The sequence below is a fragment of the Crocodylus siamensis genome, chromosome 2 (assembly GCF_052110815.1).
Source record: "Crocodylus siamensis isolate JL-2025a chromosome 2, ASM5211081v1, whole genome shotgun sequence".
Lineage (NCBI taxonomy): Eukaryota > Metazoa > Chordata > Crocodylia > Crocodylidae > Crocodylus > Crocodylus siamensis.
The window spans coordinates 185528907-185550175 of record NC_143396.1 but is presented as its reverse complement, the minus strand read 5'-3'; the positions used below and the strand labels follow the sequence as shown (position 1 = coordinate 185550175).

The window sequence follows — 21269 nt, the reverse complement described above, 5'->3', positions numbered from 1 at the left end:
TTCTTTGAAAGAAAATAAAATCAAATATGGTTGCTTCTAATATTTCTAGTTAGTCTGCAGCCAGCAATTGAAACCGTGGGACAGAGGTATAAGCTTTCTCAGTCATCCTAGTAAGGCATTCAGTTTTAAACATAATTACATACTCTTACTTCTCAACCTGGTTAAATGCTTCACCACTGAAGAGCTGCATACAAAAATGACATTTGCTCTGTGCAGCTGGCTAGGCCCAGCAATAAGCTGGCAGTTTGTTTTAAGTGACAAGTTGAACAGTAAATGGAGGAAACTGGTTTTTACTCGCTCAGCCCACGTAAGGGAAAACAATGCATAAATTGCAGGAAATGTCAACTCACAACTCAAGTAAAGTACTGAATGTTATGGTTTATCATTATGTTTGAATTTGTTGTGTAATTTAGTCACAATGCTTCATGATAAATGTATAAAAATAGTAGATTTATTTTTTCTTTTCTTTTTCTAGAGATCTAGATAGATACTTCCTGGAGAGCTGAATAACCTCTTTCATAGCAGTTTCACAGAAACATAAATAACCACCTTTTGCCATTGAAAGTTATATATTAAAAACTTTGATGCAGCTAGCCTAAATTACAGTATACGCATTTATTTAAAGTAGACTAGGCATTTTCTCTTAAGCTCAGAAGTACATTTCAAATATTCATATTAAAAATGGATAGTCATGTAATTTGAATCATGATTCCACAGTTACCAAATATTTCAGGTATTTCCATTTTTGTATTTATCAGCCAAACCATTCAGCAGTGAATCTGCCCTGAAGCAGGTTTACAGAATTCTGAAGATGTGGAAATTTGCTTAGAGAAATTTCCATATAGTTGGCCAATTTTTTCCTACAAATTTTTGTTGGCCCTGAATATATTTGCAAATCTTGGCTAAATTCTGATACCTTACTTATGTTCAGCAGCTTTTTTGCACAGTCCCATTGTGACCTTTACTCATGCCTTTAGTTTTCATATTCGAGAGGTAGAGGAATCTCTGCAGACTTATCTTATCAAAATTGAATATTCAAGTAACCAGAAATGGCAGTTCCCACCAATCAAGGCCTGATTTAATGTTAAGTTGTATAATTTCCATGTCAGATCCTGTATCCAGCATTTTATTAGATACAGAGTTTAAGCCAGTCTAGGTTATATACAGGCAACTATTTATTTGACCCAGTGAAAACTGTTGCATTCACAATTTTTCTGTATTCATTAAAGTTGTATTTTCAACTACTATACCTTTATAGATGTCAATAATGATGGCTTCCTGGATGAGCAAGAATTAGAAGCCCTGTTTACTAAAGAGGTAAAAAAAAAAAGTCAGAACATTTCAATTCATTCAGTAGATTGATTCTTCTCCATTTTAAGTGGATACTGGTTTTGTTTTGACTTAACTACAAATAAAGTCACACATCAAACTCCAAGCATCCTCAACATTCATTAGAGGCAGGTCCTGTCAGACCAACCTGGTGGCCTTCTATGACCAGGTCACCAAATCCTTAGACGCAGGGGTAGCAGTGGACATAGTCTTTCTGGACTTTCGGAAGACCTTCGACACGGTCTCTCACCCCGTTCTCATTAAGAAACTGGGGGACTGTGGTGTTGACACAGGGAGGGCTGCACCCAGAGTGGTGGTGGACAGGTCATTTTTGACCTGGAGGGATGTGGGCAGTGGGGTCCCCCAGGGCTCGGTCCTCAGGCCTGCACTGTTCAACATCTTCATCAGTGACTTGGACGAGGGGGTAAAAAGCACCCTGTTCAAATTTGCTGATGATACTAAGATGTGGGGGGATGTGGGTACCCTAGAAGGGAGGAATAGGCTGCAATCAGACCTAGACAGGTTACAGGAGTGGGCGGATGAGAATAAGATGGGATTCAACACCGACAAGTGCAAGGTGATGCACCTGGGGAGGAAGAACCAGCACCATACCTACAGGCTGGGGAACTCCCTTCTCATCAGTGCAGAGGCAGAAAAGGATCTTGGAATCATCATTGATGCCAAGATGAACATGGGCCGGCAGTGAGGGGATGCAGTTAGAAAGGCCAACCACACCTTGTCATGCATCCACAGATGCATCTCAAACAGGTCCAAGGAGGTGATACTTCCCCTCTATGCGGCTCTGGTCAGGCCGCAGCTGGAGTACTGTGTCTAGTTCTCGGCGCCGCACTTCAAGAGGGATTTGGACAACATGGAGAGGGTCCAGAGGAGGGCCACTCGCATGATTGGGGGCAGCAGGGCAGACCCTACGAGGAGAGGCTACAGGACCTGAACCTGTCAGCCTCCACAAGAGAAGGCTGAGGGGGGATCTAGTGGCCTGTTACAAACTAGTCAGAGGGGACCAGCAGGCATTGGGGAAGTCCCTGTTCCCCTGAGCACTGCCAGGAGTGACTAGAAATAACGGTCACAAGCTGGCAGAGGGTAAATTCAGATTAGATATCAGGAGGCGCTACTTCACGGTCAGGGCAGCTAGGATCTGGAACCAACTTCCAAGTGAAGTGGTGCTGGCTCCTACCCTGGGGGTCTTTAAGAGGAGGCTAGATGAACACCTTGCTGGGGTCGTTTGACCCCAGTACTCTTTCCATGGCAGGGGGTCAGACTCAGTGTTCTGTTCAGGTCTCTTCTGACCCTACAAACTATGAAACTCTTTTAAAAATGATCTAACTCGATAAGGAATGGAGAATCCACTGGTTAAGGCACAGGGCTGGGACTGTAGAGGCCTGGAGTCCGCATCCCACTTTACCAGAGACTTTTTTGTAACCACATCCCATTCGTACCACAGACCTGGTATAATCACCTTAGCATCTTGCAGCTTTTCTGTAGGGCCTACCTGCCTGCCCAGGACTACCACTGAAGAAACAAACCCAGCCCACTCACTGCTTCACATTATATACACCCAAGCCTGGTATTTAGGCTAGATAAATAGCGTAGAGTGACTCTGAGTGGTGTGGAGGGTATGCCTGGAGTGCATATTCTGGAGTAGGGGTGTCAAAGATCTGGCCTACCAGCTGGATCTGGCCCGTTGAGCCTTTTCATGTGACCTGTAGGGCTCCTAGAAGGGCTGGAAATGTGGGGGTGGAGTGACTGGGGGCTCTCAAGAGCTAGAAAGCCTGAGAGTGGTGCTGGGGGATATATCCTAGGCCACTCAGGGACAGTCTTGGTTTTCCTACTATATTTTTTCTTTGGGAGGGAAAAAAGACAAGTTAACGCCTTAGTTAAAAACCCAGTAATATTCTTACCACCACCCAGCCTCAAAAATGTCCTTACTTCTCCTTGGGTCAGAGACAAAAGGTGGGGCTTAAAGCATACATGCAAAGTGAACAAATTCAGGCTGGTGTGGATCAAAGGAGGAAATGAAACCCAGAAGCACACAGCCCTAGTGGACTACCTTGCCATAGGTCTCCTCTTACACTAATGGAGTTGGAGTATAGTACAGGGAAAGAGGCAGCCTTTTAGATGGGAATGTGTCCACCATCACCTTAAAATCAACTCTGAAACGTATTGTACAGCCAGTGCAAATCAGAGGTCATGCTGGAAATGGGATAATGCTTTAACGAGTGGGCCACTTAGTTCAGTACCAGCTATATGCACAAATCTTGTACCTGAATGTGTGGAGGCACACTTCTATGCCTAGGTGGAGCCCTGCAGAGGTCAGTTAGGATTCTTCCCCTGAGGCAATTACTAGGTCAAAACCTGAATTCTCAAATGAATTTTGAGAGTAATCTCCCATTGTAGGTATTGAAGTAACTACAAATATCATCCTTTACCATTCAAAAACTCACTTTCTGCTTACAATATTGTGTTGAAATAAATTATTTTTTTACACTTTTTGTGGCAAACTCCTCCCCCCACAAAAACGAAACCCCTCCAAAAAACTTAGCTAAAATAAAACATAAAAATATGCCAATTTTAGGACTGGTTCAAATTGGTGATACTTTGTTGTTAAGCAGTATTGCCCACAATTTTCCTAAATGTGTTGCAATGTGAATGAGCAGCTCTTTCTTCCAGCTAATGTTTGATACTTTTATTTCAGCTGGAGAAAGTCTATGACCCCAAAAATGAAGAAGATGACATGGTAGAAATGGAAGAAGAAAGGCTAAGAATGAGAGAGCATGTCATGAATGAGGTGTGGTCAGAAATGTAATGTTATCTGCTCATTTGCACACGTGTAGTCCTATTTTAGTGAATAAGGTTGTTCAGGTACAACAAAAGGGAAGTCAGGCCATTGTATTGTATACAACATTTACTGACATTCACTTAATTGCAATCCTTCAGCCACATCCTGTCCTCTCAGAGACGTGCCTGATCAATGGATGAAATTGCTTGGAAAAAACCTTTTGTGTTTTCTCCATGTCCTGACCTCAAGAAGGCTAATATTTTGGAGTGGTTTGTGGCATGGCCTTTCATCCCTACAAAGGTCTGCAAATTCACAGAAATTACTTGTGAATCCTAGACCATGCTGTAGAATAGGGCTAGCTTTTGCAATGATTCCTCCTTGTTATATCAGTTATCATAGGTCCAAGTTGAATCATTTTGCCAATGCTCTCCTGCAAGCATTTCATCCTTGTTTTGTTTTAGAAGTGTTCCAACAGCCCCAAGTGTCAGCCTATGACACTGAAGGTTCATGTCGGTTCTTACAGTTATTTCCTGTAGAAATAACTGTAAGAACAGGGGCAGGGGAACAGGAGTGGTGGGACAGGGAAAGGATAGGAAAGGCTGCCGCTGCTTAGAGTGGCTGTGTGTCTGCAACAGTTCCAGTCTGCTGTACTCTGTAGGCCTGAGAATTAAAGATGGGTAGCTGTTAATCTGATGGCAAAGCAACTGTCCCATTCTTCTGGTACAAGCCACTTGGTGTCTTGCTATTTTAAACCCCTCCAATTTAAAAGTAGCAGTTGCTGTGGTTTATAGATAAAAAATTTGTACCAGAAAAATCAGTTGTAAAATATTTTGTCAAAGAAAATTTTGTATGCCTTTGAGAGTTTCTGTTAACTCATTCTTGGCTTAATATTAGGACCGTACATAATATTTTCAGGGAAATTTAGAAACATTAACTAATCAGATGATTAGCTTTTATTTCAATTTTTTGAAATTGCATTAGGTTTTTGAAAAAAGAACTGAAAAACGTTGCTTTTTTCTTATTCAAAGGGTCCATTTAAAAATGAAAGGGCTAGTTATGAAGTTCCTGCATAAATGTAGGCTCAAAGCCCCAAAATTTCTTGCAATCCATAAATATATTTTCTTCTATGTCATTTCTGCTTTAATTAGGTTGACCTCAACAGGGACCGATTAGTAACTTTGGAAGAGTTCCTAAAAGCTACAGAGAAAAAAGAATTTTTGGAGCCAGATAGCTGGGAGGTAATTATAATGTATTCAAAGTGGAACATACTGTACTGTTTGTTATCATTGGTCAAACCAAGAAACGAAGTGGCATATCTCTGATTTTCATGTTTCCTCCTTGTCTTTGGTATGCGTGCGTGCTGTGGTGTAAAATGGTTTAGTTTAATAAACATGATCTTTATGTTCAAGAACATAAATAATAGGTCTTGCGCCAACATGTGGATTACATGAAGGCTTGTTTGCACAGGTCTTTGAAACATTAAACAAATGCAGGCAGTTTGACTGTAGGTGTCTTTAAATATGGATGGGAGTTTCATTGGAAGCATGAGAAATAATTCCCTGAGATAAGCAAAAGGGAATATCTCCTTATTCTTGAAAATAAGTTGGAGGGATGAAGTCCTTTCCAGTGGCATGTATTTTTGGAAGTATCAAATTGAAATTTCTTGCATTGTCAGTTGGCGAATGTTCACTGTGAAGATAACTAACCTCCTCTCAAGATGTATTTTGCTCATTCTTGTGTAAGGCTCCTATCTCTGTGGCATTTTTCTTGCAGACACTGGATCAGCAGCAGCTTTTCACTGAAGAGGAGCTAAAGGAATTTGAAAGCCATATTTCTCAGCAGGAAGATGAGCTCAGGAAGAAGGCAGAGGATCTTCAAAAACAGAAGGAAGAGCTACAGAGACAACATGACCAGCTTCAGGCTCAGAAACAAGAACTTCAGCAGGTGCTGTCAAAACAATAGGAAGATTTGTTCCCTTCCATGAGCCATTGTTTAAATTTTAGAGACAAGTTAGTACTAACTCTGCTTCCATGGATAGTTTAGACATGAGGGCTGCAGTTAAATTGTAAACTAATTTTTATACCACAGTGTGGGAGGTATGACTAGACAGTGTCTCTCAACTCTGTTTCCATTGATGAAACTCAAAAGTACAGTGTACATTTTGCCAAGAGACACTCAGTTATGCAAAATAAAAGGAGGTGGAGGCTATTGAGCTTTAACACTCCTTCTTTTTATTTTTTCCTATCAGGTTGTACAACAGATGGAGCAGAAGAAGCTTCAGCAAGGAAATCCTGCATCAGGACCAGCTGGGGAACTGAAATTCCAGCCTCGTATGTAAACTGCATGATATTATGGATACACATTTCAAAGTTTTTAAAAATCCTTTATTTCTGGGGAAACTAGCTTGCTTGCAGTGATCTGTTTTGGAGAAGATAACTTAGACCATTGTTAGTAAACTTTCACACTTTCTTCTTAAAGAATTCCAATTGGATTGGAAAAGCCACAATTCAAACTTGGCAGCATGTGGCCCAGAGAGATGGGGTTTGCCATCTTTTGAAGTGAGCATGTTTGGGCCTTTCATGCTCTGCACATGTCCTGAACTTTAGGAGGTTCTCAGAGCATCTGAGACAGGGAAAGATAGGGCACATGCAGATAGCCAGCTTCTGACTGGTATTCTCTGAGTCTCCATTTGTGCGGTTGAAACTGGCTGCTAATGCATGAGCCTTCACTGTCATCCTTGTATTCCTGCAGTCAGTTCTCATCCTCCACACACTCTGGAATAGAGCAAAATGTTGATTCCTGAACCCTTTCTTGAACTACAGTTGACTGTGTAGTTTTGCCAATAGGTGAGACAGTGGATTTGTATAGGGCGATTTGGCTAGGGATTGATTCTGCCTCAGGCAGAGGGTTGGACTAGGTGACCTCTGGAGGTTCCTTCCAGCCATTTCTTTTTACAATTCTGTGGCCCCTACATGTTACAAATATAATGTAATTATCTGGTTAATTGTACAATTAACTGGTTAAATGTGCAGTTACCTTGAGACCAGATACACGTACAAAGTAGCTATCATGCCAGAAAAAGTTCCAAACAGTTATAAAGTTAAAGTTAGACCTTGAAAATGTGTACTAACTTTATAGCTAGTTGCTTTCAAGCAGTAATTTGTACGTGTAGCAGGGTCTCTTCTGTGGCGGACAGCTCCATCAGCTGTGGGCTCCCAATCGCAGGGATGCACTGTGGTTAGTCAGGACTGGAAAGGATGGGGACCCTCATCTCCAGGAACTGCCAACTCTGTGTCCCAGCAGTACCCTGCAGCTCAGAGTCCTGCACCTGCAGACATGGGAGTCCTGCAGCATGTCTTCCTCCAGTTGGGTCCTGGCAGCCCCTGGGCACACTAATCTCCCAGCCCTGGGAGTACATGAAACCCCCATGGCTGGGCGATTATGGCTGCCACGATCTTAAAGCCATGGGGTGTGTCAGACCCAGGATTGGGCTCCCCCATGCACTGGCAATAAGGTGCAATGTGATTGAATACATAGGAATCTACTTAAATCATGTTTTTGCATTTTTGGGGGAAAGCAGGAAATCCCCGCTTTCCCTGAAGAGCAGGAAAACACCCTTCCTGTCTGAAATTGACTTGAAATCAAAAAGAAAAGAAAGCTTACTGGAGGTGAGCAGCAGCTAGCAGGTACAGCGTCTCCCAGCCAGGCTCAGTTATTGAGCCCATCAGCATGCTGGTTAACCCAGTCACTAGGCAGCACAGGAGACCAGGAGGATTTAAAGAGACAGTGCATGCAGCACAGTGAGCTGTGCTGCAGCACTTAAGATCAGGATCTGCCATGGACCATGTGAAGCAGTACCCTTCATGTAGATGGTGGCAAATTGTTCTGTTCAGCATGTAATGTCATCCTGGATCTGACCAGAAAAACAGTGTTGATGAGCACTTGGAATCAGAAAGGCTATGCTTGGTGGGAGGGGAGCAAGCTGTGCAGATGCAGGAGGGTTAAATTGAAATAGTGAGAGCTGGTGGGGGGTGGAAGAAGGAAACCAGTGCTCATTTTACACTGGTAACCTGTCCAACAGTCATCCCCCCACTCCCAGTTTTTTTTTCCACCCCCACTGGCTCCCACCTCTTCAGGTTAGCCTCCTTCCCTTAGGAGGATTTTTTTTCTTTTTCAGGAGCTGTATTTTTGAATGTTGAACACACCCAGCCACTTGGCTCTCAGCCAATGAACAGCATGAGGGGGAGTGAATAAAAAATGACAGCCACCTGAAAATAATTGGCAGCTGGCATGATTTAAGTAGATGCCTATAATACGTGATCCTGCAATCATACCTCCTGCCATGCATGTGTGAATTGGGTATTAGGTCCCATTATGCCTTTACCTGAAGACCTATAGGGTCCCTAAGATTTTATGGTATTACTTCCTCTGAGTATTTCTCCCAGAAAATTTTTGGGTGGATTTCTCTCTCATCATTCTAAATTAAACGTGGAAGAAGTCATAGATTCATAGATTGTAAGGCTGGAAGGGAACTCGGAAGATCATTGGGTCCAGCCCCCTGCACCAGGCAGGAAAGACAACTCAGTTCAGGTGGCCCCAGCCAGGTGACCATCCAGTCTCCTCTTGAGGATTTCCAGGGTAGGCAATGGTACCACCTCTGAAGGGAGCCTATTCCACAGTCTGGACACCCTAGCTGTGAAGATGTTTTTCCTAACGTTGAGCCTGAAAGAGTTTTCCAGGAGTTTGTGACCGTTACTCCTGGTTTTCCCCTTGGGTGCCCTGGTGAACAGATGTTCACTGAGCCCTTGATGTACTCCCCTGATATAGTGGTAAGCTGCTACCAAGTCCCCTCTCGGCCTTCTTTTTTCCAGGCTGAAGAGTCCCAGGTCCCTCAGCCTTTCCTTGTACTGCTTGCCATGCAAGTCTCTGATCATATGGGTGGCCCTTCTCTGGACTCTCTCAAGCTTTACCATGTTCTTGTTAAAATGCAGCACTCAGAATTGGACGCAGTGCTCCAGCTGGGGTCTCACCAATGCCGAGTAGAGCAGAAGAATCACTTCCTTGGTTTTGCTAGAGATGCATTGATTGATGCATGCCAGAGTATTATTTGCCCTGGCTACAGCGTTGCACTGCCAGCTCATATTCATGGGGGTCTGTTATTACCCCCAGGTCCCTTTCATTTGTAGTGCTGGCCAGTTTGGCACCACCAAGCCTGTAGGTGTGTAGGGGGTTGTTTATCCTCAGGTGGAGCACTTTACATTTCTCAGTGTTGAACTTCACCTGGTTCTGACCCACCCAACTTGCTAGCCTGTTTAGATCCACCTGTATCTGCAGCCTATCTTCAGGTGTGACCATGCTTCCCCAGAACTTGGTGTCATCCGTGAACTTGGCCAGTGAGCTCTTCACCTCCACATCCAAATCATTGATGAAGATGTTGAATAGTACTGGACCAAGCACCGACCACTGTGAGACGTTGCTGGCCACTTCACCAGGATGACTCTCTGGATCCTACCCCACAGCCAGCTTTGTACCCATCTGAATTTCTTGCAGTTAAGCCCACAATCCTCCGATTTTCTCGTGAGAGCATTGTGAGATACCAGATCAAAGGCTTTTTGGAAGTCAAAGTATGCAACGTCACCCTCCTCTTCCTTATCCAGGTGGCGAGTTACCTGATCATAAAAGGAGATGAGGTTGGTAAGACAAGACCTGCACATGACGAAGCCATGCTGACTGTTGTTCAGAATCCTACCTTCTGCAAGCTTATTGCACAGACTCCTTAATGAATTTTTCCAGGATTTTCCCTGGGATAGAAGTTAGGCTAATTGGCCTATAGTTACCTGAGTCCTCCCTCTTCCCCTTCTTGAAGATGGGCACAACAGTAGCCTTCTTCCAGTCCTCAGGGACCTCCCCAGAGCATCACAAGTTTGCAAGTTTTGCCAGGGGTTCTGTGATGACTTCGGCCAGCTCCTTCAGCACTCTCAGATGGAGTTTGTCTGGTCCTACTGACTTATATATGTCTGTTTTTTTAATTGGTCATGCACCAGTTCTACAGCAATAGTAGGAAGGTGGTCATTCCTACCCTGCTCATTCTGTACTCTGTCTGGCATGATTTCCCATTTGGCCTGGTGAAATACCAAAGTAAAGTAGTCATTCAGGAGTTCAGTTTTCTCCTGAGTGCCGGTAACCAGCTCTCCTGAGTTGTTGAGCAGTGGCCTCATACTCCCATTTGTTTTTCTCTTGTTCCCTAGATACCTAAAGAAGGATGTCTTGATGTCCTTGATTCCCGTTGCTAATTTGAGTTCAGTTGCCACCTTAGCCTTTCTAATCTGTTCCCTACAAGTTCTGTTGTATAATTCTCTTTGGGGCCTGTCCCAAGCTTCCATTGTTTGTACGCCTTTTTTTTCTTTCTTAGGAGGAGCATGATTTTCCTGTTTAGCCAAGAGGGCTTCCCAGCCCTTTAGGTACCTTTCCTCCACATGGGAATGGACTTCCTTTGTGCTTCAAGAATTGTGTCCTTAAGGAATGACCACTCTTCATGCACTCCTTTCACCTTAGGTCCCTGGTCCCACAGCACTACCCCTACTAGTGACCTGAGCTTGTTGAAATTCGCATTTTTGAAGCCCAAAACTTCAACCCTGCTATCTGATTTGTCTGCCTTGTGATGGACAGTGAACTTGATGGTTTCATGGTTACTGTTGCCCAAGCTTCCCTCTGTATTTAAGTTGGTCACCTTTGGCCAGAACTAAGTCTAGGAGAGCGTTACCTTTGGTTGGCCTGTGCACGATCTGAGCCAGGAAGAGCTCTTCGATGTAGGTCAGGAAGGAATGCGACTGATCTGACTTGGCCGAGTGATCCTCCCAAGAGATATCTGGACAGTTGAAGTCCCCCATGATGACCATGTCCTATGTACACGAGGCCTCTCTCAGTTTTCTGATGAACTCTAGATCAAGTTCCTCCCCCTGGCTTGGTGGTCTGTAGTATTCACCTACAGTTAGGTCTCTCTTGCCACATTCCCCCCCCCGGCATCTTGACCCAGAGAGTTTCAAACTGTTCTTCTTTGGAGCCGATGTTGGCCTCCAAGGAGGTGCACTGCTCCTTTACCTAAAGAGCTACACCTCCACTTTTCTTCCTTACCCAGTCCCTTCTGTACAGGGCATAGCCCTCTCTGGCTACAGGCCAGTCATGTGAGGAGTCCCACCAGGTCTCTGTAATCCCTACTAGATCGTAATGCCCACTGGAGAGCAAGAGGGATAGCTCCTCCTGCTTGTTCCCCATGCTCCTGGCATTAGTGTACAGGTTTTCTGTGAGGCTGAAGGAGAACTATTCCCTCAGCTCCCACAAGAGTGGCTCTCCTAATGTCCATATCTATGGAGCTTTCTTATATGATGATCCCCAGGCAAGCTTCAGCCAGTGTTTCCGCGTTCCCCAGCAATCTTAGTTTAAAGTCCTATCTAGAAGGTGGGCCAAGATGACTGGCCCTATCTAGAAGATCCCTTAAGAACAGGACTTACCTCTCCGTGTGAGGTGGATGCCACCCCTTCTCAGGAGTCCTCTCTCTCTCCCCCTGAAGTGCACACTGTGGTCAAGGAAGCCAAAGCCCCCTTGGTGGCACCACCATTGGAGTCATTGGTTCACTTCCTTGATGCATCCTTCCGTCCTAGGACCATGGCCTGCAACTGGGAGCACAGAGGAAAAGACTACCCGGGCCCCCGACCCCTTGAGCCCAGAGCCCTGGAGTTGCATGTGACCCGGTCTGGATTACTCCTAGCTGTCTCTTTTGTTCCCACATGGATGAGGAGCATGAGGTAGTGATAGGGCCAGACGAGCCTGCAGATCTTCTCTGCGAGCCCCAGGAAGGCAGCAGACCTCACATGCTAGGGGGTCTGGACGGTAGATGGGTCCTTTGGTGCCCTGCAGGAGGGAGTCCCCCATCACCACCTTATGACTCCTTTTGGGGGTGGCAGTACACTGCTTACTATCCTCCTCCTCTGGTGTCACCATTGGAGCCTCCTCGTGCGTGGGGAGGGGAGCATACATGTTGTGCAGGACCAGGGGAGGGGTAACCATGGCCTTGTGTTTCCTGGAGCATGAGGTGACCATCATCCAGGTAGCTCCAGGTGGGCCTTTTTGGTTAGCCTTCTCGGTGGCCACCATCTCTACTTCATTCCCTTCTTCCTTCTTTTAGAGAAGGGCATGGCATTAGTCATCAATGAAGTCTTCGTGGGCCCTGATGGTGCATAGCGAGCAGACCTTCTCCTTGAGCTCATGCACCCGGCCCTCCAGAGGCTCCACTGGAGAGTGCACCCACCCTCATGCTCAGCTACTAGCAGCTGTTTCAGGCAGTCCCCGCAGTCCCAGGCCAGGGGCTCTGTCTGGGTGAAGATCACAGTGGTGCCGGGAAGTCTTACAGGCAAGTCTTCCTTGAGCAGCTGTTTCTGTGCTAACCAGCTAACTCCAAGCAAGTGGTAAAATAGATATGCATATATAATGAGATTTCAGTGCTGGATATTTTATTTGCCCAGTGAAATTGTGAAAAGTTTTCGTTTTTCTCTATTTAGAGTCTTTGCCCACATGGCTTATCAGCCAGGTGCCTTCTTTGTTCATGTCCTTTCTTTTTGAGATCTGGATATCTCTATGCTAGTAGGATCCCAGGAAAATAAGCATGTCTGAGACACCATCTGTCTCCTTCCAGACATATATATTCCACTTTTATCTCCTCATACTCAGTACCCGTTCATTCCTACCTCCAGTCAGCTTGCGTCCTTCTGTTTATGTGCTTGAGGATCTGCGACTCTGTAGTCAGCTCCAGAATTGACCAGGAAGCAGGGAAAATAGACGTAACAAGTTTTTATCTCTGCTGCAGCTTCAGACTGTGAGAACCAACTAGGACCACACAGGCCAGGGTTATGCATTAGTGTCAAGTTCTCCAAGAGGGGAACACATAGATGTATGGGTCTTAGTATTTGGTACTTATATGGCACCTAATATTTTCAGCAGATTGTACAAGCAAATCAGACCTCAACATCCTTCCTCATGTGTGCTGCGTCCCAGGGTAGTGGTGCTCATTGTTGGCTCCACAGTTGAGCGATGTGGGACTGATCCACAGGTTGGGATTGGGCCCTGTACCACCCCTGCCTGGCTGTGATCAAGCTCTGAAGCCACCCTGCACCAGGATCAGGCCCTGTACCACCCTGCACACCACATTTAGTATGGGCCATTGCACACAGGCCTTACCACAAATCTGTGGGATGCCCCAAAGGCCAGATGACATGGCACTGGGGCTAGATATGACCCATGGGCCAGGGACCAAGCACTCCTCTCCTAGGGGAAACAGAGGGGATACACATCTTGTCGGAAGTTGCATTAAACCTGGAATTAAAACTTGGACATCATGGCTTCTAACCCTGTGGCCAGTTCTCTAGACTGTGCTGCCTCACTTCCATTATCATTAGATTTCAGAAGAGGTGATCAACTGTTTTTCCAATCCTGGATCCATTATTGTTTGTACTGCAGGAGTGTCAGGGCAGGACAGGGTCAAATAGGACTAGGTTTTGTTGCTGATTTGTTCTCAAAAGATCTGAATGAAATTATGTACAATTAGAGCTAGAGTTCTTTTCCTTACTGGTTCTTTTCTTTACAAGAAAGAAGACTAACCTGCTGCCTCTGGTCTTAGCCAACCAGCATTGGAATACATAGTCCCAGGAGAATGTACTTAGGGTCACATACTTGCTACTAGCAGCCAGTTTGCCTTTCATTACAGTCCAGAGAGGGTGATAGGTTTTCTGAAATCCATATTCTTGAGAGAGATACTGCACCAGTAATTACCATTCAAATTCCCTGGACTATTTATTAGGGGACTAATGGCATTCATGTTCCAGTCAGAGTGGGGAAACCCTCAGATTGATTTTTTTTTTTGGCTGATTTTGAAATTTGCAGTAATTACTGATGCTGTTTACATTGTTCAGTGATAAATCGCTTACGTCTCCATTTTGGTGTAGAACAAAATTAGTATCTTGACATAATATATTTTGTTGGCTGCCCTTATATATAAGAGGTCACTCTCTCCACCAGACTGTAATATAAAATGTTGGACTACTGGAAGCCCTAATGCAAAGCACATTTTGCCTACTATGGCTAAAGATACATTTTCTTCGAGAAAGCGTCCCCTGCCAACTACTTAAAAAAAAAAAAAAAAAAAAAAGTAAGCAGGATTCTCTAAAGGCTATAAGACTAGTAACAACATTTCAGAATACCAGTCGGTATATATGCTCATTGGGATTGACATAATATAAATGGTTTGCTAAAACTGTTCAAGAATATCCAATTCAATTAGAGGTGGATACCTAATACCTTATATAATGGCTGGCATTTCCAAATATAGCTATTTCAATTAAAAAAAAATAAAATAGAACAGCCCTTTGCACCTCTGAAGGCATATATTGCCTAATGGGTAGCCCACTGGATTGGGACCCAGGAGACCTGGGTTGAACTCTACCTCTGTCACTGCTTTACTGGGTGACCAGGCCAAGTCATTTCCTTTTTGTGCCCCATTTTTCCAGTCTTTAAAATGGGAATAGAGATACTGGACTCCTTTGTAAAGAGCTTTGAAATGTACTGGTGGCAGGTGCTATGTAGCGGCTAGGAGATACTAACAGATACAAAACCTTGCTGTACATAAAAAGACTTTTAAAATGTATTAATGGCATTAACTTCAGCAAAAGTGTGATCCTGTTCTGGAAAGTAAGGTGCCGTATTAGATATGAGCAGGTAATTAGACAAGCGATCTCCGCATGTTTGATGCTGGCAATGTGAGGCTATTCATACAAATTGTTCCTGCCAGCTTTTTGTATGAAACAGGATTTTCTTCAAAAAAAATCACAAGTTAGAAACATTTTAAAATTCTCACTAGTGCATAGCCAGTGTGTATTCACCAAATTATTTTTGCTGAGAATTTGAATAGCTGGTTTAGCCAATCTGCAGCTGTAAGATACTTCACCAATGGGAAATGAAAGAAAAATACATTTCTCTTTCTCTCGCTTTCATTTCTCTCTTGTATATAGAAAGTCTGACTGTTGCCCTGAAGTCTCCACCAAACTATAAAAGCTGATGTTATACAAGGGTAGGTGAGGAGATGATGAATTTGCAGAAATTACTTGTTGGCACTATGGGAGTAAAATTAAGTCACTTGTTCATGTTTTCAAAAGAGTATTAGAATTAGGGGTCCATTTAATGGGACATAATTTAGAAAAGGCTAATTAAGCTAATATCCAAGGCATCAAGTTGCTAAATAACATACTGGACAGAACACTTCATAGAGCAAAGAATGCGTGGAAACTGTGATCCAAAAGAAGATTCGGCATAGTGACATGTGTTTATAATGTAATTTGGATACAGTGGTCTTATTCCTTGTGATATTTTCTCCTGGTCTATTGCTCAGATACAAAAATCTGACTGCTTCCATAGGTCAGACCCAGGAAGCTTTTAGCAATCAAATCAAGTATTTAAAAAGGGATAGTAAGGAGCTGTGCAATGTTTTATTATAAACAAACTTTTCCTTTTTTAATGTAAGGTTAAGGAGTTGTTTTTTGTGTAACAGAATACAACAGCATGGAGCTGGAATTTCAGCTCAACACGTTCACATCTCTCCTGGCTGACATAATTCATGTTTGTCATGTACACAGATTTACTCACATGCAGAAGGAATCTTCAGAATAGTCTACCTTGTACCTATTAGAATCCATTAAATGCTTATATTAGGAGAATGTTGATGGTTAAAGCAGTGACACTATATCATATTTACATTTAAAAAACCTCTTCTTTGCTGAAGTTGAAGACAGAGACTAAATAACCTTTAATCTTAAATTGGCAAGGAGAAGAACTGAATGACCTTGAGGGTTTTTATATGTAGACTGTTTCTTTCCCTTCTTGCAGTGTTCCATCCTCTCTCTCTCTTTTGAAACAGTATTCATAAGGATCATTTATGTAGACTATTGCTGCTCTTAATTACAGTGTTTTTCTTTTAATCTGGTCAGTCCCTGTTACATTTCATTGTTGTGATGTCTGAGCATTGCTGTTCCAATTTTGCACAGCATTACTACTTTATCTCTGCCTATAAAGCATTTCATACAAAGCAGATCAAGTGACATCATAGATGCACCATTTACTGAACTGAGAAAAGGACAGTGTAACAGACCTTTACAGCTTTTAGTAAGAGTAGAAACTGACTTATACTAATTCACATAATTGCTATGTAATATCAGGGCACATGATACAAGTCATTTCCTGGGCAACATTAACATTTTATTTGAGGAGTTCATGCTACCTCTCCCACCCTGCAGTCCTAGCCTGCTTGCTGTCTCGGGCGAGAGCCCCAGGGGTGGATTCTATGGGCACCCAATCCTGGACAGGCAGTGAGGCATCCCATCCCCGTAGGGCTTCATTGCCCGGCCAGCAAACCCGCCCTGTGGAAGAAGCACAGGGGAGCCACTAGCAAAGGCCCTGCCTCTGCTGTGCTGTACCCTACTCCTGCAGGGAGTTACAGGTTTGGAGTTGGGGGGGGCAGCTTTCCCTTGTGTTTTGGCAGGAACTGTGTGACCTGCATTGGAACATTCCTATTCTATTTCTTTTTCAGTTTAGAACTTTTACTTGCGAGACTGACACTTTCTTGGTTTTTCTTTTGTTCTGCAGCTGAGGAACACCCAGCTGGAAACGCACAAAACCATCCTGCAGGAGGTGCTCAGCCTTTACCACCAGGACACGTGCCAGTTCAAGAAGCAGCTGCTAGAAATGATCATGTTCAGATTCACCCTTAACCACTGTGCCTCAACTTTATACCGTCTTTAATATTTTGTGGGTGGGGACAGGGACTTAAACAAAATCAGAGTTCACATCAGAAATATCAACTCTCCACTTTCTTCCCCTGAAGATGATAAAGTCATTGAGAATGTTACATTTACAGTCTAAATTCTGTTGATATGTAAAATATGGATGAATTCTCTCCAGTGCATCACTGACCAAGATAATAAAGAGGCTACTTGCAGGCAAACACTGGGGGAGAAGGATAAAAGAAGTTTAAAGCAGCTATCTCCTTCCATTCTGTAAGCAAAATCTCCCATGCAATAGGAGTTTGTATTACCAAGAGTTAGGTAGGAATCAGCACCTTGCTCTTGAGAGAAACGGAGAACTGGACTATGGATCAAGTTAAGTTCTCTCTGACACAACCTTTTTCCAGAAGTATGAAACAGCAGACTATGGAAAAGCTAGATCTGTTGATGGAAGCCTTCAGTTTTTAGCATAGCCAACTCCTTTTGGAAGTGACACCAAATAAAAACAGCTTCCTAGGATTAAATTCAAGAAACCTGCCCTTTTAAAAAATCTAGTCACAGCTAAGAATTAGAGGGCATGTCTACACAAGATACTTACTATGTGGTAGTCTAATAACACTGCGCAGTAGCATGCTGGTCAAAAACCATGCTAATAAGCTACAGTGCAGTGTTGTTAGGCTACTGTGCAGTTACCATCATGGAAAAGCCATGCACATTTAGTTAGTACTTCATTAAGCAAGTGCCAAACTAAATGCGCAGTAACTACTGCACATTAATGAATGTGTAGACATGCCCACAGTGAATAACTTTCATGTTTACAGATGCCTAAGGATTTTGCTATAAGCCTTCCATAAAAATGCTGTATTGATGGGGTATTATTTTGAACCATCCTCATTGTTAAAGATGAATACAGCTACTCATCTTGCCTAACAGGCTCTTGAGGCTGTACTTTTGTCCCCATTCCTTTCACAACATGCCAGCTGCTCTCAACATTTTGCATGCTGTTAAATGATCTTTTTATGTTGATGAAAAATATTGCACAAAATAGAAGGACTCGTTGTCTTTTTCTGTGCCAATTATCCTACCTCTTGTGATAAAAACCTTACTTTCCAAATCCACTGTGTGTTTCAACAAACATTTCTCAGACATGACATTTTGACTCTTATTCTCACTTTTTCTACTGGTAATACCCCTTCTTTTTCAACAGTCAGTATAACCATATGAAGTCTCCTGAAACAGGCACAATAACTGATCATATTGTTCTGGTATCAGTACCAAGCTAGCTTCCCCAACATAAGCCAAAACCATAATTTGTAAGCCATCTTAAAATAATTTGATTTTCCTGTGAATTCTGGGAGAGAGAATCCTATGGAGTGGTCTTAACTCTTGTATTTCAGGCTGAAAGAGTGTCTTAAAACCCAAACAGGTCTTTTACATGACTATTTTGATAGAATACTAGTCTGAATTTGTATCCAAATGCACATTTTGGGAGGGATGTTTCAAATTTCCTTCCCATTCTATAACTACCTGCTAACAGTGTCACTGTAGGGGATCCTGTCACCTTTAACACTAAAGCATGCAAGCAAAGCTGTTTCAGAGAAATGTTCCTTTCATAGTTTCATAGTTGGTAGGGTCAGAAGGGACCTGAGCAGATCATCAAGTCTGACCCCCTGCCATGGCAGGAAAGAGTACTGGGGTCAAACAACCCCAGCAAGGTGTTCATCTAGCCTCCTCTTAAAGACTTGTGTTTTTTCCAGTTAGTGTGATGGATGTGAATTACTAAAAATTATACTATTTATAAAGCTATTACTTTACAGAAAAAAACATTAAGATACTGTAATAAGTGGGCCATCCCAGGGCTGGTCCAGACATTGGCTCAGACACTTGTCTAGGGCAGTCTGCCCACCTGCCTTGACTGCCATGCCTTTGTTGTAGCTGAAGATATTCCTAGGCAGGAAGCTGCCTATTTAATTGCCTTGACGCCAAGGGCAAATAGCATTTGGGGAGGTGTGGAGCCATGTATCTGCAAGGAATAGGACATGGCATCTATATCCATCATTACTCTCCAGCCCCTTAGCTACGCCATCACACCCCTCCCCCCCACCTGAGGTTCCTATCTTCCCAAGCCCCCACATTGGGGCTTCTGGGTCTAATGCTGCTTCGGCCTCATGCCTCACTTAATGGGCCTAGGCCCAGTCTCAGGCCCCTTTCAGATCAGCCTGGACCCTACCTCAGGCCCCCCTTCAGCAGGCTTTGGCCGTGTTTTTCTGTCAGGCTGTGCTCCCCTAGCCTTTCCCCTCCACTGAGTCATCTGCAAGGCAGTAAGGGATGAGGCTTTCTGGTGCCCCATACTTGCCCATCACTGGGGGAGGGGAAGCACAGGTGTGGCATTTTCCAGAGAATGCCCTGCCACAGGCAGCCCCAGCACACCATCCTCCCCAGGAGGTGTCATTTTAGGTCATGCCCCAGGACCATGAACCTCCTCCTTCTCCACAGTTCCTACCCTGAACCTCTAAGCTGTTCTGACAGCAGCAGTTCCAGCCAGGCAACATTCTCCCTCTGGCTCCTTGAAGCAATTACCTGCTCTAATGCTCAGGGCCTGCTCTTATTCTCCAGTAGCTAGGCCTTCCTTCCAATCAGGCAGCCTCCTGCTGGTCATGTGACTCCTGATTGGCAGTGCAGACACCTGTAGGCTGCTCTGCTGCCTGCTCAGGCTCCTTAAAGTAGCAGGCACAACCTGTGCTCTGTCACAGATGCTTGTTCCAGAACTTCTAAGGAATTGGGCATCCTCCATTCCCTATTAATGTGTCTTTTGGTAGTAGGGAGCATAGTCATTCCCCAGTTTAACTGTAAATGACTTGTGCCTCCCATTGGAAAACTATTCCATATGGTTTAAGAGCTCACGGTCAAGATATTTTTTCTGATAAATTAGATTTCCTCCATTTTATTTTAATTGCCTTTGTGCTTCAGGTCCTTCCTTGTTGACATTTGTACTATTCAAAGGCTCTTTACATGAAACACTGACTATTTGGTCATTTAGCGCTAGTATAAACAAATACTAAATGACTGCATAGTAACTTGAGTTACTGTGCAGTAGTGCCAACAAACAGATGCTGACTGCAGCAGCCCAAGACTGCTGTGCACTAGCATTGTATCATGCTTTCTGCCACAATGATCTTGGGCGACTGCGCAGTCAGCGTCTAATGTAAACAAGGCCAAAGAGTAGTAGATCTTCAAAGGGGAGTAAAATGGTCCTTTAAGTCATCCCTTAAATCAATCCGTCCAGCTCTTTAGCCCTTTCCTTTTTGGTTTGACAACCATTTGATAACATTTCTCTCTGGAGTCTGAATTCCCTTTCTGTAGTTCCATCCCTTTGCTAGGAATCCCTCTGTAATGAGCTCCAGGGCTAGTTGCAGACAGGATCAATGGAGTCATACTGTCCAGACTCAAGATACACTGGGACCTTAGTGTGACATGGGGCTCTTCCAAAGGGTAGCTTGGACTTTTGATCTGTACGTTTATAATTGCAATTGGGCAGTTCCTCCAAACAGTTCAGGAGAAAATCTACACGGGGAGTCTCAGGGAGTTTTCCTTTATCCCCTGCTTGCATATGAAAAGGTGATAAGGCCATAAGTGTTTGTACAGACCCAGAATGAAGGGACTGTAATCCTTGTTTGAGATCTTTTAATAGTGTTTAGTCTTCTGGCCCCATGAGCCAGGTGCAGGGCTGGTTTGTGGACGAGATCCTGTACACAGGATCTGTCAGTGTGGGGCACTGGCTCCACCATACGCTGGCCTGATCTAGTGCTCAGGGTCATGTCATCCAAGTTGCAGGGCTCCTTATAGGTCCAGAAATTTGACTGTTGGGGAACAATGATTAATGCTACCACTGCTACCCCACCACCAAATTTCCAGACCTGTGGGGAGACCCACTGGGGCAGAGGATGAGTACCACTGTCTTAGCCCTACTCTAAAATGAATGTGCCCTTTGTATTACGTCTCTTTCATCACACGTCTTTGCATTGCATGTCAATTCAGTGTTTTTGTGTATAACGCAGTATTGACTGTCTTTTAAATGATTAATAAAGCTGAACCTGCCACAAATCACTCATGCTCCCAATGGTACATGTACCACTGGCTAAAGAACTCCTTTACTCAAATGTAGGATATCTTTTTTCTTGGTTTTTAGGGTACATTGACCCACCGTGCACCTCTGGACAAATTCGGTTTCAAGTGCTGGATCTGTTTGACATCCAGTATATGTGACTGTAAGAATCCATGTCTTTTTCTGCTTTACAGAAAGGCATAATGTAGCTTTT

General features: G+C 43.8%; 1 protein-coding gene across 3 annotated transcripts in view; it reads left to right on the top strand.

The window, feature by feature from the left end:
• Positions 1–21057, top strand: part of NUCB2 (nucleobindin 2) — a 55289-nt gene extending 34232 nt beyond the window's left edge. For all 3 annotated transcript variants that reach the window (XM_090032579.1, XM_090032578.1, XM_090032580.1), the window contains 6 exons: positions 1259–1317; positions 4043–4135; positions 5275–5364; positions 5900–6070; positions 6375–6456; positions 16814–21057. In XM_090032579.1, coding sequence (XP_089888705.1) covers positions 1259–1317; positions 4043–4135; positions 5275–5364; positions 5900–6070; positions 6375–6456; positions 16814–16938 — 620 coding nt within the window. In that variant the 3' untranslated portion in view covers positions 16939–21057. The remainder of the gene's footprint in view (positions 1–1258; positions 1318–4042; positions 4136–5274; positions 5365–5899; positions 6071–6374; positions 6457–16813) is intronic.
• The last annotated feature ends 212 nt before the right edge of the window (positions 21058–21269 follow it).